General features: G+C 55.9%; 2 protein-coding genes across 2 annotated transcripts in view; both read right to left on the minus strand.

The window, feature by feature from the left end:
- CRYBB2 (crystallin beta B2) overlaps positions 1-5,375 on the minus strand; it is a 12,972-nt gene extending 7,597 nt beyond the window's left edge. The window contains exons 1-4 of the mRNA XM_077761496.1: positions 5,311-5,375; positions 1,846-1,978; positions 1,452-1,522; positions 55-125 (exon numbers count right to left, since the gene is read on the minus strand). Of these exons, the coding sequence (XP_077617622.1) occupies positions 55-125; positions 1,452-1,522; positions 1,846-1,978; positions 5,311-5,375 (340 nt within the window). The remainder of the gene's footprint in view (positions 1-54; positions 126-1,451; positions 1,523-1,845; positions 1,979-5,310) is intronic.
- A 3,521-nt stretch (positions 5,376-8,896) lies between these two features.
- Positions 8,897-13,431, minus strand: CRYBB3 (crystallin beta B3). The gene is made up of 5 exons (XM_077761533.1): positions 13,324-13,431; positions 11,838-11,956; positions 11,160-11,292; positions 10,307-10,439; positions 8,897-9,163 (listed from the first exon to the last, which is right to left on the minus strand). The coding sequence occupies exons 1-5, from the start codon at positions 13,396-13,398 to the stop codon at positions 8,988-8,990; spliced, it is 636 nt and encodes a 211-aa protein (XP_077617659.1). The 5' UTR covers positions 13,399-13,431; the 3' UTR covers positions 8,897-8,987.

Here is a 13,431-nt window from a genome sequence, read left to right on the forward strand (position 1 = left end):
CCCCTGGGCCCTCAGACCCCGCCCCTCAACCCCAGCCCCGCCAGCCCCCAGTACCCAGAATGCTCCTCTCTGCCACTGGTCTCACCCCACCCCCCAGGGCGCACACATCTGTGATGGAGCTCATGCTACGAGAAGGCAGAGAAGTGAGCGTCATGGTGGAAACTCAGGCACCGTGATGGGCAGCAGCAGGGAAGACTTCCTCCCTGGGAAGAATGAAGAAAAGTCTGGAAAATTGGCACTCTTTCCCTCTCTCCCGCAGGAGGGGCAGTGACCCCAGCCTGCGGTTCCCCAAGAAGCTGAGACACCTGAACTCCTTCTCCGGGGACAACGCCCGGCTTCCAGAAGCCCCTTCCACACTCGAGGCCAGGCCAGGACGTCCCCCACAGAGAAGACCTTCAAACAAGCAGCTTGGGGCCAAGGTTGCCCTGCTCCCCTAAGTAACCAGCCCTCGAGCCCCTCACAGTGTCAGCGGCCCCCCGTCATTGACTGCCTTGCTCTAGAGGTTAAGTTCAATCAGTTCAGCTCGGGTGCTGGCACTCCGGGCCTCAATTTCCTATTCTGCAAAATGGGGACAGCCACGGTGCCGGATGGTATCTGTGAACGGGCTGTGACGATTCGATTCCATAACGCAAAAGACCGCAGGCACTTGGCAGCGGGCCGGGCTTCGCTCGCATAGCAATTATGGCATTATGAGGGTCGTTTCCACCACGCGTTAGTGGCTCGGGAGTCACCTGTCGCCCGGCTGCTTCCTGCCCACTAAATGCTCCCCAAGGCTGGACATGTAGCAGGAGCCCGGGAATGTCAGCGGATGTGGAGGGCGCTGGCTCACCGCCCTTGAAACGCTGCTGTTCCTTCGCTGGTTTGATTCCTTCCACTTACAAACCCTCGGATTCTCTCCCCAGCCTCCAGCAAAGCAAGGACACTGACGGACTGGTTCATACAGATAGCGGTGCCTGTGTGCCAGGCGCCGGGCTGGACCACGCACCTAGGTCCTCTCTAGCAAAGGAGGTTTGATGACCCCTCTCCCCATTTAACAGAAAAGAAAGCCAAGGCTTACAGCGGTGAAGTCTTTGCCTGAGGCCCCGTTGTCAGAAACGGGGTGGCACCTGGATTTGAACCCAGGTTCCCACGCTTTCCAGCCAGAGGTAAGGATGAGAGGAAAAGACAAAGCAAGCGAGAGAGGCATTCTTACCAGTGACACCAGCCCCTGAGAGTGCCCGTGAAGGCTAGCCGGCAGGAGGTGGCATTTATACCTTCCCCAGGAGTGCCGGTGCCAAGACGGGGGACCTCTGCGTCCCCACAGAAAGCGGGACGAGAATGCTGGATTAAGCCCGCACCAAAGCCCGGGTCAGCAAATGCCTACAGACATTGTGTCTCTGCACAATAATGTCATCAGCTTTTGGATTCGGCCGAGCCAGGGTGGTCAGGCGGCCGGGCAAGGGGATGCCTACTTTGCATGCATCAGCCGTCCAGCTGCCAGGACCGGGGGCACGCCGGGTTCACTGGCGTGGTCAGCCGAGCCCTGGGGGAAGGCAGACGGAGGCAGATCTCAGCGGCCTTGGGAGAAAACAAGGGAAGAGGGGGGTGGTTTGCCAGGGTCCGGCATCCAGCCATCCTCCCATCCGTGCCTTCATTCAACAAATATTTATTAGGCGCGTACTTGGTGCCAAGCTCCGTCCCAGGGGAGGTGGGCTGTGTCCAGGAGGGGACCTACCCCAGTCTGGACCATCCAGGAGAGCTCCCAGGGAGGGGCAGAGTCCTCGGGGACGCGGGCCAATTGGCCTGGGACCCCAGGCGGGGAAGGGAGTTCCCAACAGAAAGGGGACCGTGCAATGAGGCTGTTACAAGACTCAGAGGCAGGTTGGTGTAGCTCCTGTGTGGTGGGGGCCGCTCCTGCAGGCTGGGGGGAGTAAACTTCACCCTGAAGACCCCGGGCTGTCCCAGCACCTGCAGCTCTCCAGTGGGTGCTCTCAGGGCCCTGAGGTTTGGAGAAACCTCTCAGATCCCTGCTGCCGGCTCCACCCTGGGCACCCGGCCTTTGTTCATGTGCCCCCAGCATGTAAGGCTTCCTCGCAGCCAGCCTGCCTCTTCGTCAAATCCAAGTTCAGGCAGGAGGCAGGGAACCGCACTGGGGCTCAGAGGCCAAGTTCGAGCCAGACTGGCTGCCCTCCACCAATGCCCCCGATGCACACGCACACACACATTCATACCGCACATGCGCACACACATTCATACCACACACGCACACACACACTCACACTCAGCCCGGCTGTTTCTGTCTGTAGCACTTCTCACCACCCGACAAGTGTGTTACTCGTTTATTCGCCATCTTTCCAATTAGAAGGTAGGCATCCTGAGGGAAGGTCCATCGCCTGCCTGGTTGACCGTGGTGCCCACAGTCCAGCGCCTGACACAAGGGAAGTTTCTCTAGGGCAGCTTAAGGCACAGGAATTTGGGATGTAAGATAGAACAGCCTCTACAGAAACATTATGGCAGTTCCTCAAAAAATTGCCAGTAAAGGGGTGCCTGGGTGGCTCAGTCTGTTAAACATCCGACTCTTGATTTTGGTTCAGGTCATGATCTCAGGGTTCATGGGATCAAGCCCCATGTCAGGGCTGACAGCACACAACCTGTTTGGGATTCTCTCTCTCTGCCCCTACCCCTCCTACCTCTCAAAATAAATAAATACACTTAAAAAAAAAAAAAAAAGAGGGACATTCCGACCCGCGCAGCAGCATGGATGAAGTGTAAGGACATGATGCTAAGTGAAACAAGTCACGAAATGACAAATACCTCCTGACTCCACTCACATGAGACCCCTGGGGTATCTAAAGTTACAGAGAAAGAACGTGGAACCGCAGAGCTGGGGGCAGGGGGAGGGGGGAAATGGGGAGCCAGTGCGTAATGGGCAGGGAGATTCAGTTTGGAAAGATGAAAAAGTTCTGGAAATGGAGGGTGATGGTTGGTACGACACTCCGAATGTATTTAAGGCCACTGAAGTGCCCACCTAAAATGATTAAAGATAGTAAATTTTATGTTGTGTCTATTTTACCACAATAAAAATCATGTCCAAAAAAGCCCATCCCACGGAAGTGTTTGTCTGGAGGCCAGAAACCTGAAATCGAGCAGGGCCGTGTGCTCTCTGAAGGCTCTAGAAGGGGCATCTCAAAGCACTTGGCTTTGGGTGTGTCCTGAGCCACTGCTGTTCGGGACAGTGGACCCAATCAGAGAGGGGCTCAGTCATGTCTGTAGCCCCAGTGTCTGCCCAGACCCAGCACATAGTAGGCGCTCAGAAGATATTTGTTGACTGGTCGAATTCATTAATGAGTAATTGATAAGGAGATGGGTGAAGGTGTCTTTGTTTGGGCTTTACCAGAAACAGACCCTAAGACAAGAGGTCAAGTGCAGGTAGTTTATTTGAGAAGTCATCCCAGGAAGTATCTGCAGGGAAGGGAAGGCTCCCGATGGGGTGTAGCAGGGAGCAGGTTACCACGGTGTCCTCTTGAAAGTAGGTGGGAGTCAATGTGATTCATCCTGTCCAGTGGATTCTGAGATGTCTCAGATGCCTCGTCACTTTAGTGCCAGTGTCAGGCTTTCCAGTGCTTTCTCTTCCATTTCCCTGAGATGGTATTGTTGCAAGAGGGTGGAGCCGCCATCAGCCAGGGTCCGGGAGTGACTGAGTGAAAAAGACCTGCATTAGACCAGCGTTAGCCATGTGGCATGAGTGAGGAATAAACCATTACTGTGAAACCACCACCTTGGGGGCTGTTTGTCACCCGGCATAGCCTGACTGATGCATACCTCACCTTGCTACAAAGAGGATACGCCTTGGTGTCCCCAAACACAATTTACATCTTAGACACTTAGGAGCCTGAGCTAGAAGAACCTCCAAGATCATCAAGTTGGAAGGTTCTCAACTCTAGCAAAATCAACACTCCCTTCCCATGACAGTCATTTTGTGACAGCCCCTTCACTTTCTTGGAATGAAACTGAAACTATAATCCACCTACATGCTTGCTTTCAGAATAAATGCATAATAAAATGTCTTAACTATATTATAAAGGAATAATAAATGAAATGTGTAATAATATGTATTTCAACATGGAAGGTTTGGACACAGCTATGCCAGAAGATGTACAAAAGGAATTTGAAGCATTCATGCTACTTATAAGCAGACAAGTTTGGGGGCATCTGGGTGGCTCAGTGGAGTAATTGTCTGACTCTTGATTTCGGCTCAGGTCATAATCTCGTGGTTTGTGAGGTGGAGCCCCGCATCGGGGTCTGCATTACAACATGAACCTGCTTGGGATTCTCTGTCTCCCCCCTCTCCCCCCGCCCCTTCCCCACTTGCTTTCTATCTCTCTCAAAATAAATAAACAAACACGTAAATAGGCAAGTTTAGATAGGAAGAGGATATTGAATGGGATGTGCATTTGGCATATTCACAAGCCTACGGAGAATGACCTTGAACGTCACACAGCCACACGCAGACTGGCCCAGAGGTGACTGATCAATGGTGTCAAGTCTACAGGCAATGTTGCCACAGGCCCCGTGACTTTACAAAATGGGGAAGAAGGCTTGGCAAAGCTCCCAGCTGAGGATGGGGCACTGGGGGACTAGACGCGGATTCCTGTTGGCCCCTGGATGACTCATTGATTGCACGGGTCATAACACCTACTTGCTGTCAATTCCCCCAGGATGCCAGCTGCCCCGGGCACACCAACATTCTGAGTTCTTTTTTTTCTTAATGGTTTTTACTGTTTTATTTATTTTTAAGAGACAGAGAGACAGAGCGTGAGCGGGGGAGGGTCAGAGAGAGAGGGAGACACAGAATCTGAAACAGGCTCCAGGCTCTGAGCTGTCAGTCAGCACAGAGCCCGACGCGGGGCTCAAACTCATGAACTTCAAGACCATGACCTGAGTCGAAGTCGGATGTTTAGCTGACTGAGCCACCAACATTGTGAGTTCTCAGGGCTCTGAGGATGCACACGGCACCTGCTACCGTCCAGGGACAGACTAAAGATGGCAGAGAGGAGCAGCTGGCCACATGAAGTGGCAGGAAATTCCTAAGAGAACCCGGGGGAGGGGGGAGGCGATGCATTCGCTGAGGCTCACCAGTGCTGGGGCCTGAGAAAAACACCCCCAGGGCCTCCAGCCCAGCTCCCGAGTCCCTGGGTCCCCGTCCTGCCCCCATGAGTACTGCTCACCCCCGGGCCCCCTTTCCCCGTGAAGCCTTTTTGCAGCTGGGATTCTCGCCGCGCAGCCTGGTCGCCTTATTTCCTGGTTTGCACTGGCGTCCTTAGGATGAACCCCGTCCCCGAGTCATTGGGAAGTCTCCGCTCCACAACCCTGCAGCCCGTCTCCAGGGTCACCATCGTTGATGGCGGTGGGGCCGAGGAGGAACACTTACCTAGCCGTGACTCTGTTTCACCCATCGTTCCCAGCCCTGTCTGCAAATTAAATTCGTGTCAATCCTCACAACAACCTATGAGCTAGTAGTGTTACTATCTCTGAGTCGCAGATGAGAACACTCGGGCCCAGAGAGCTTCGGTTACTTGCCCGAAGACACACAGTATGTGGTAAAGCCTGGAAAGGAACCCAGGTGCAATGGAGCAAGAGCCCCACTCAGTCATTCAGTCTCTAACTCCTTGACCTTGCTGCCCCTAACTAGTAGTCTACACTGCCTCTCCATTAAACAGATAAAGTGGTTTCTTGACCCTCACCCTCACCCTCTTGTCACCAAGAGATACCCTTACTTTACTGTCCCGCTCAGGTCCTATCCCTGCAGACGCTAGAACCTGAGTCTAGGTTGGAGCTAAGAGTAGCCTTTTGGAGTTAGACAGGCCTGGGGTCAAATCTTAGCTCTGTCCCTCCCTGGCTGTGTGAGCCCAGCAGTCGGCTCTGCCTCTCTGAGCTTCCCGGACCTTGAGGAGGATGGAATGGAAATATGCCTTGGAGTACTTGGCGGGCAGACAGCAAGCCCTCCCTGACACAGATGGTTAGTGTGGGTCCGAAGCACTGGACAGCCGCTCGGACATCGTGGGTCCCTCCTGGACTGGGGTCCGGCGGCACCCCACCTCTACAGTCAGCCCCGGCGACAGCGCCCGGGGCCAAGTCCAGGCTGCAGGAGGGAGGGACCCACGGATCCAGAATGGATTTAGCCTCCTTGCAAGCCCTACTCTGGACCCTTTACCCAGGAGTCGGTGACTGTCCGTGGCGTTCGCCGAGAACAGGCACGCACAACTCCCAGCCCAATGCCTAGAACACAGTAGGCGCTCAATAAATGGCAGCCACCGCCACAGCCAGAGGCTGCAGCAGCCGGAGGGGCTTTAGTTTGGCCGCCGCAGCATGGACAGCGGGTGGGCGGGGAGGAGCCAGCTCAGTTCTGGAGGCAGAACTGAGCCCTAATCCCACCACTCTAAAGCTCCGGCACAGGGCGGATTTGCTTCAACACTCTGGGCCTCAGTTTCTCTCTCTGCACACGAGGGTGGGTATCTCCTGTCAGTAGATTAGAGATGATAGCGTAAAGCCCAGGGCAGTGTGCGCAGCGCACGGGCGGTGGGAACAACAGGGTGGTGGCTTTTATTATTACTGTCGCTGCTGCTGGTGTTGTTTTTTCTCTGCCGTGTGTCCCTGCCCCTGATGGACACATCACAGCATACGGGGCTCAGGGGAGGATGACCCAGAGTCAGCGCACAGAGCACAAACCTCAGCTCCAGCACTTCTTGTATGTGTGACCCCGGGAAGGGGATGCTGTCTCTCTAAGCCTCAGTTTCCTCATCTGTGAAATGGGCCTTGCAAGGTCATTCGTAGGGTTTGGTGATTCAGATGATGTCTGGCTTTCAGTGAGGACTGATTTATAAAGCAAAACAAGGGTCTGTGAGAGGGACGAGGGGGCGGGTCTGGGGGAGGGGGAGATGGGGGTGCTGCCATCCTCACGTAGCGGGAGTCAACCCTGCCTTCTGTCTGCCTGGTTGCTGGGTGCCCCTCGCCCTCCACCCCGAGCTTGACGCCCCACCCAGCTCTCCCCTACACACCAAAGTAAAAAATAATTGAAGGTGATTTCTCGGCTGTGCATGTATATTTTTTAAATGTGCAGGCTGAAGTGGCTGACAATTGCTATATTCTCTTCAGTGCCTTCCCGAGGCCCCCTCAGGCCTCCCCCACACCAGCTGCCTCAACCTTGGGGAGGCTGCTGGTGGCTGGGACGGGCTCTGGGCACAACAGGGCAACAAAGGGAAACACGCAGGGCTGGCCCACGGGGGTGGAAGGCCGAGGGCGGGTCCCTGGGCTGCAGAAGCCAGCTGTCACCTGACTGGCAGAGGGGACACTCCCTTCTCACCAGGGCCAGAGGGGACTCCCATGGATGCCTGGCACCGCCACAGCGCCCCCCTCTGGCCAGATGGAGGCACTGAGCCTCAGAGCCGTGACAGAGGAGGGAGGTGGGTTCCGTCCCCCAGCCCCAGCCGAGGCAGCAGAAGGCCCCTGGGAGGCGCACAGAGGACGAGGACGCACGGAAAAGACAGTCAGGGAGATGAATGACACCGCCAGGGCTCAGCCAGGGGCATCCCGGCTGGTGTTCCTGTGTCCCGCCTTGGCCCCATGGTCTACACTCCGTGCCCCAGCCAGAGCGACCCTGTTAAATCATGTCTTGCCTCGCTCAGACTCTCCATGGCTCCCACCTCCCTCAGAGAAGAGTCTGCGGGGCCCTAACTGCCCTGACCCCACACCCTCTCTCACCTCTCCCCCTTTCTACCGCTTACTCCCTTCCAGACCCACTGGCCTCTTTACAACGTCTCCATCACCCAGCCACACTCCTGCTTGGGACCTTCACACCCATTATTCCTCTTCCTGGAATGTTCTCCTGGTTCATTCAAGTCTCAGCTCAAATGTCACCTCCTCAGAGTTCTCTGATCCCCCTCATCAACTCCTATCATTATATTGCACTTTCTTGTCCACAGCACTTGCCAACTCTTAATGTTATATTTGAAACCTACTTGCTTATTAATGTCCCATCCCTCTCCTCCAAGATGAACCCCATGAGGGCCGGACTTTGTTTTGTTCCCTGCTGTGTCCTCAGGCCTTGGACAGGGCTGGCATTTGCTGAATAAATTAATGAAAACAGACAATGGCAGATAGAGAGATGGTGGGGGGAACATGATGGATAAATGGATGGCTGGGAGAAAGAAAGGGTGGATGCAAGGATAAATGGATGGATGGATGGATGGATGATGGATGGATGGATGATGGATGGATGGATAGTTGGATGGATGGATGGATGGATGGATGGATGGATGGATGGATGGTTGGATGGATGGGTGGGTGGGTTGGTGGATGGATGGATGGTTGAAGGGATGGATGGATGGGTACATGCCTGCATGCATGCATAAATGGATGAATGCTTGGATGGATGGGTGGGTGGTTGGGTGGGTGGACGGATGGGTGGATGGGCACATGGGCGGATGGGTGGATGGATGGATGGATAGGAGAGAGATAAGATGGATGGATCAATGAGAGAATGGATGGAAAGAAGAACTGATGGATCAATGGATGGAAGGATGGATAGAAAGATGTGGGATTAGAGGAAGAGTGGATAAATTGATTGAAGGAAGAAAACTACAAAGATGAAACGGATGGATGGATCAATGGATGGATAGATGGATGGACAGACTGACAGATAGAAACACAGATCAGGGAAACAGACACAAAATCAGTGCAAGTTGTGCATGTGACTGCCTAAAAGGACCAGAGCCTGGGGGACCGGCCCGGCTCCCAGCCCACCCTGGAGACTCTCAGACCCCTAAAGCCCCAGCCCCCTCAAGAAGTGACGCAGAGGAACATGGCAGGTGGGGGACCGGCCCCAGGCTTTATTGAGCAAATTCCGGGGGAGGGGGGACAGGCAGACCATCACCCTGGCCCTGAAGCCTCCTCTTCTTGCCTCTGCTGCCCCCCAGGGTGGGCCTGGGCCACTGGGGCCTGGGCGCCCTTCAGCTGCTGAGGAAGCAGCCCCGCTTGTGCCACTTCTGGTCCCGGATGCGGCGCACAGACTGCAGCTGTGGCTGGTTGGCGTCCCACTCATTCCAGTGGCGGTACTCGCCCCGCTCGAACACGTACTGGCGCCCGCGGTAGCCGGGGAACTCATAGCCAACCCACCTGCCGGGAACCAAGGTTGCGGTAAGGACGGTCAGCCTCCTGCCTCCAGCCAGACCAAGCCTTTGAAAGCCGCCATCTGACCACGCTCTCCGCCTGCCTAAATTCCTCCCTGGCTCCCCAGTGCCCTCCGGATGAGTTCAAACTCCCCACCCTGCTCACGGGTCCTTCACCAAACATCCCAACATGCCTTCTTCACACCCCACACTCCAGCCTCTCTTATGCTACTTTGCTTGAAATGAGGTGTCTCTGAGCCCTTACACATGCTGTTCCTTCGGCCTGGAATACTCTTCCTGGCCTCATCCATATTCCTCCCCTTTCATTCATCTTCTTTCCATCTCAATCTGTAAGTCTCCTCCTCCAGGAAAGCCCTTGCTGATGTCCCCAGGCTGAATCGAGAGCCCCTGTGAGTCCCCCATCGCAATCCTATCACAACGAATTGTGGATGCCTGTCCCCTTGTCTGTCTCCCTAGCAGGCTAACATTCTTGAGGGCAGAGGCTGTGTAATTCTTGTTGCCCCGGTAGTCTGCACATAGAGATACGCAGTAAAGAGTTGTTGAATAAATTATGATCAGGGAGATGTGGCACCTTTTAAGGCTCAACCCCAGACCTCAAGCCCATAGAGTGAGATGTGGTCACTGACAAAGGGAATGTGATCCTAAGATTGCATTAACAGAGATATTAAGCCTAGAAGGAGGGAGGTGATGTACTATGCACTCTGCGGCATACTATTCAGGTCATATCTAGAGAACCACCATGTCACTTCTTACCCTGGTAAGAAGGGCAAGGGTTGTGGGGGGGGGAACCCCTGAGAATCAGTGCCAGGGCCTGGGGATGTTCAGAAAAGGAGTGAGGACCTAGATGGGAAACAGGTAAGAGGAACAGACTCCACCTGACTAAAAAATAAAGATAAAACTTCCTATAGGTCAAAGCTTCCTGGAAATCCAATGGTCATGGAGGGTGAACGGTAGAGATTCACATCATGGGGGCCCTCGAGTGGGGCTCTGAGCAAGGCTGGCGCAGAAAGAGCCAACTTGAAGGAAGGACCCCAAACCTACAGGACTGGGGAGCTTCCCTGTGTAAAAAACACAGGGGACAGAAATTGAGATTCTATTTGGAGCCAGAGTGGGGAGGGGCAGGGGCAGAGCGGGGGTNATGGCTCGCACGCTCGCCACACGGTCCTGGAAGCCATGCGCCCAGAGGCTGGGCACGTCGTCATCCACTATCTCCATCTTGCGGCCGCTGAAAGCCGGGCTCTCGAACAGGTGCAGCTTGTGGTCGGGGCCATCCTGGGAGTGAGACCACGCGGTGAGCCGGCCACTCTCACGCTCAGAGTGAGCGTTCTGAGGTGCGGGAAAGAGGCCAGTCACGCAGAAACACGCTAGGGAGGCTCCCCCGGGGCTGGTCTACCCGGGAATCTTGGAGCCGGGAGCCACAAAGCCGAGAGCGGGCCTTGCGGCTCTTATGAATCTCCATCATTTAGCCGATAGGGAAACCGAGGCACAGAAAGGCCGGAAGGAGATGAGTATTGCTAAGGTAGGAGGATTCCCCCTTGACTAAACCAGGTTCTGACTGTGGTCTTCTTAGCTTTCCTCCTACGTTATCAGGTAGCATCAGTGACGGTGACAAGGAGAATCACTGGGGCAGCCCCTGAGGGTGGGGGGAGCGGGGGGGGGGGNTCTGAGGAAGGCAGGTGGAAACCCCGAGCTGGGTGGCTATTACTTTCCGAAGCTACTTTCCGCAGGGTGCTGCCTTGAGCACAGGGCCGATCTGGGTCTGGACCGTGTGGACCGGGTTACAGAGGGAAGTGTCAGTGCCGTGCCGGGGAATTCAAGGCGTGAACCCTGGTGCTCAGTGACCACGGGAGGGCAGCCGGCTTCTCAGCCCACACAACCTTTTAGGGCAGAGCTGAAGCGGGCCCTGCCCCAGCCAGTCCAGCTAAGCCTGTGCGGCGAGCTTGCCCGGCCCCCTCCCAGGAGCCCCCCGAGATGGGCAGGAGCAGTACTCACGATGTGCAGGGGCCGGAGGGACAGGAGGCTGTCGCTGTGGTGGCTGTTGGACCAGGCGCCCCAGCGAGGGTAGTCCCCCTTCTCCAGGACAAACTGCTCCCCACGGAAGGCCCTGCGCTCGAACGCCAGCCACCTGCAGGAGGACGCGGGCCTGGGTCAGCGCGGCTGCAGCTGAGGGACGACCCACGTCTCATGACAGAAGGGCCCCCAAAGCCGCTGACGTTGCCCTTGAACCCTCCCTCCAGCCCTACCACCGATCCCCGGTCCAGGTATGAAAGGAGCTCCCGGAACGTACCGGCCGCTGAGACTCGGAGCCAGAAAACCATCCCGGGAAATAGTATGAAGGCTCTATTTTATGTGCAGCCTCTGTGTGGGGAAAGTCCCTAGCACAATGCCTAGCACCTAGTACGTAATCCAAAGACAGTTCCTCTCCTTCCTCCTCCTCTTCCTCCTCTGCATTCTTATTATATTTATGTGCATGTTTCCATTTATTTTCACAAAAACTCTCTCGGAAGCACATGTCATTGTTATCCCCATTTGACAGATGGGAAAACCGAGGCCAGAGATGGGATGGGAGTTGCCTAAGGCCCCACAGCAGCTCCAAAGCTGGAACCCCGGCCTCCTGACTCCCAAAAGGCTCGGGGCTGCGAGGAGGGGGCTGGGGGTCCAGGTACTCACGGCCCAGACTCCACTTGGATGGAGCCCACCTTCTCCAGCAGGCTCTCTGTCAGGTTGGGGCACTCAGCCGAGAGCTCGCACCGCTTGCCCTGGAAGTTCTCCATTTCGTACACGATCACCTGAAAGGGCAGCATCCTGAGCACCCCACCGGGGTCGGCTCCCAGGCTCACCCCTCTAGCCCCTCTGGCTGCACAGTCCTCCCCCGAGGCAGGGCCGGGAGGACCATCCCTCCTCTCCATCCGCGCTGTCTCCTACCCACTCAGATCCAGCATCGCCTGCGGGCTTGCACTGCCCCCTGGTGGCCACTAGGGGAATGCCTCCAGGAACCTCCGTGAAACCAGGATTGCAGCTAGAGTATCTGGCAGGAGCCAGGCCCCAATCTGACAGAGTGAAATGACCCAGGGGAAGGAAATGAAGCTGCTTTTGGCCGGGAGGGAACGTGGGCCCCGTTTTAAACATTTCATGAGAGCCCAGAAATCTATATTCCCCTTAATGTGAAATGACACCAGCTCGCAGCCTGTGGGCTGACCGTCGCCTGTCCCACCCCCAGAGAGGGAGAGGCTGCAAAAGAAGAGGAAGGTTTTGCCTCTCTTATCCACCTAGAAGCACAAGCTGTCTTTGTAGACATGTGTTCTGGGCATTCTATAGAAGGCTCAGAAAGGGTAAGACACTTGTCCTGGGCTGCACAGCAAGTTAGATGGAGGAACCAGGAGTCACGAAGTCGGCTGGCTCTTTTCTCCTGCGCACTGCTACAGACAAGGCACAGCCCGCAGAGCCAGGAAGGGCTGGCAGTGGCATCTGTCTTCCGGTNCTGGGGCTTGGCAAAGGCCTTTAAAAGTCCCTAGACCAGCCCTGTGGCACCAACAATCCCAGGGCCTTGCTTCTCTTCCACTCTCTTTAGAGCCACCGGTACAGGGCACCTGGGGGGCTCAGTTGGCTAAGCGTCTGACTTCGGCTCGAGTCATGATCTCACGGTTCGTGAGTTTGAGTCCCGCACTGGGGTCTGTTCTGACAGCCTGAAACCTGCTTCGGATTCTGTGTCTCCCTCTCTGTCTGCCCCTCCCCCACTCACACTCTGTCGCTCTCAAAAACGAATGAGCATTAAAAAATATTAAAGCCACCAGCACATCCTCAGAGTTCTCCTTAGCTGTCCAGGGCTGTGCCATTTACATTTAGCTCTAGCACCGGCTCAGATGGGGCCGTCGAGGCCCAGAGGAGCCAGAGAACTGGACTGAGGTCTCCTGAAAGCTTCGGGCCTCTGTACCCCCTGAGACAAGCTGCGCATGTGTGTCTGGCTCCATTCTGCATACGAGGACACAGAAGAGGGAAGATGCAGTAGAAGCGTGATGGGAGTGAGGTGTCTTCCTGGCCCCCGGAGGCTCCTTTCCGGAGGCAGTGGAGGGATGGGGGGCGCCTGCTGGGGAAGCTGTCCCTGAGGCCCAAGAGCATCCCCAGGTCCCAAGCCCCTGGGACCCGCTCCCCATACCTTGTAGCTGCCCCCGAGGCCTCCGTGGCTCTTGCCAGCCGCAGCCTGCTCCGGCGTTCCGTGCTGGTCCGCCATCTCCCGGGAACACGCCTGGCTTCAACCAAAGAA

This window comes from Crocuta crocuta, unplaced genomic scaffold, assembly GCF_008692635.1.
Source record: "Crocuta crocuta isolate KB4526 unplaced genomic scaffold, BGI_CrCroc_1.0 scaffold348, whole genome shotgun sequence".
NCBI lineage: Eukaryota > Metazoa > Chordata > Mammalia > Carnivora > Hyaenidae > Crocuta > Crocuta crocuta.

Excerpts from the sequence above, each read along its gene's own strand:
- CRYBB3 (XM_077761533.1), bottom strand. The coding sequence starts at position 13,398 with ATGGCGGACCAGCACGGAACGCCGGAGCAGGCTGCGGCTGGCAAGAGC. Across the intron at positions 11,957-13,323 it reads GCCTCGGGGGCAGCTACAAG|GTGATCGTGTACGAAATGGA; the intron begins GTATGGGGAGCG and ends CTGCCCTTTCAG. Across the intron at positions 10,440-11,159 it reads CCCTCCGGCCCCTGCACATC|GATGGCCCCGACCACAAGCT; the intron begins GTGAGTACTGCT and ends TCTCACTCCCAG.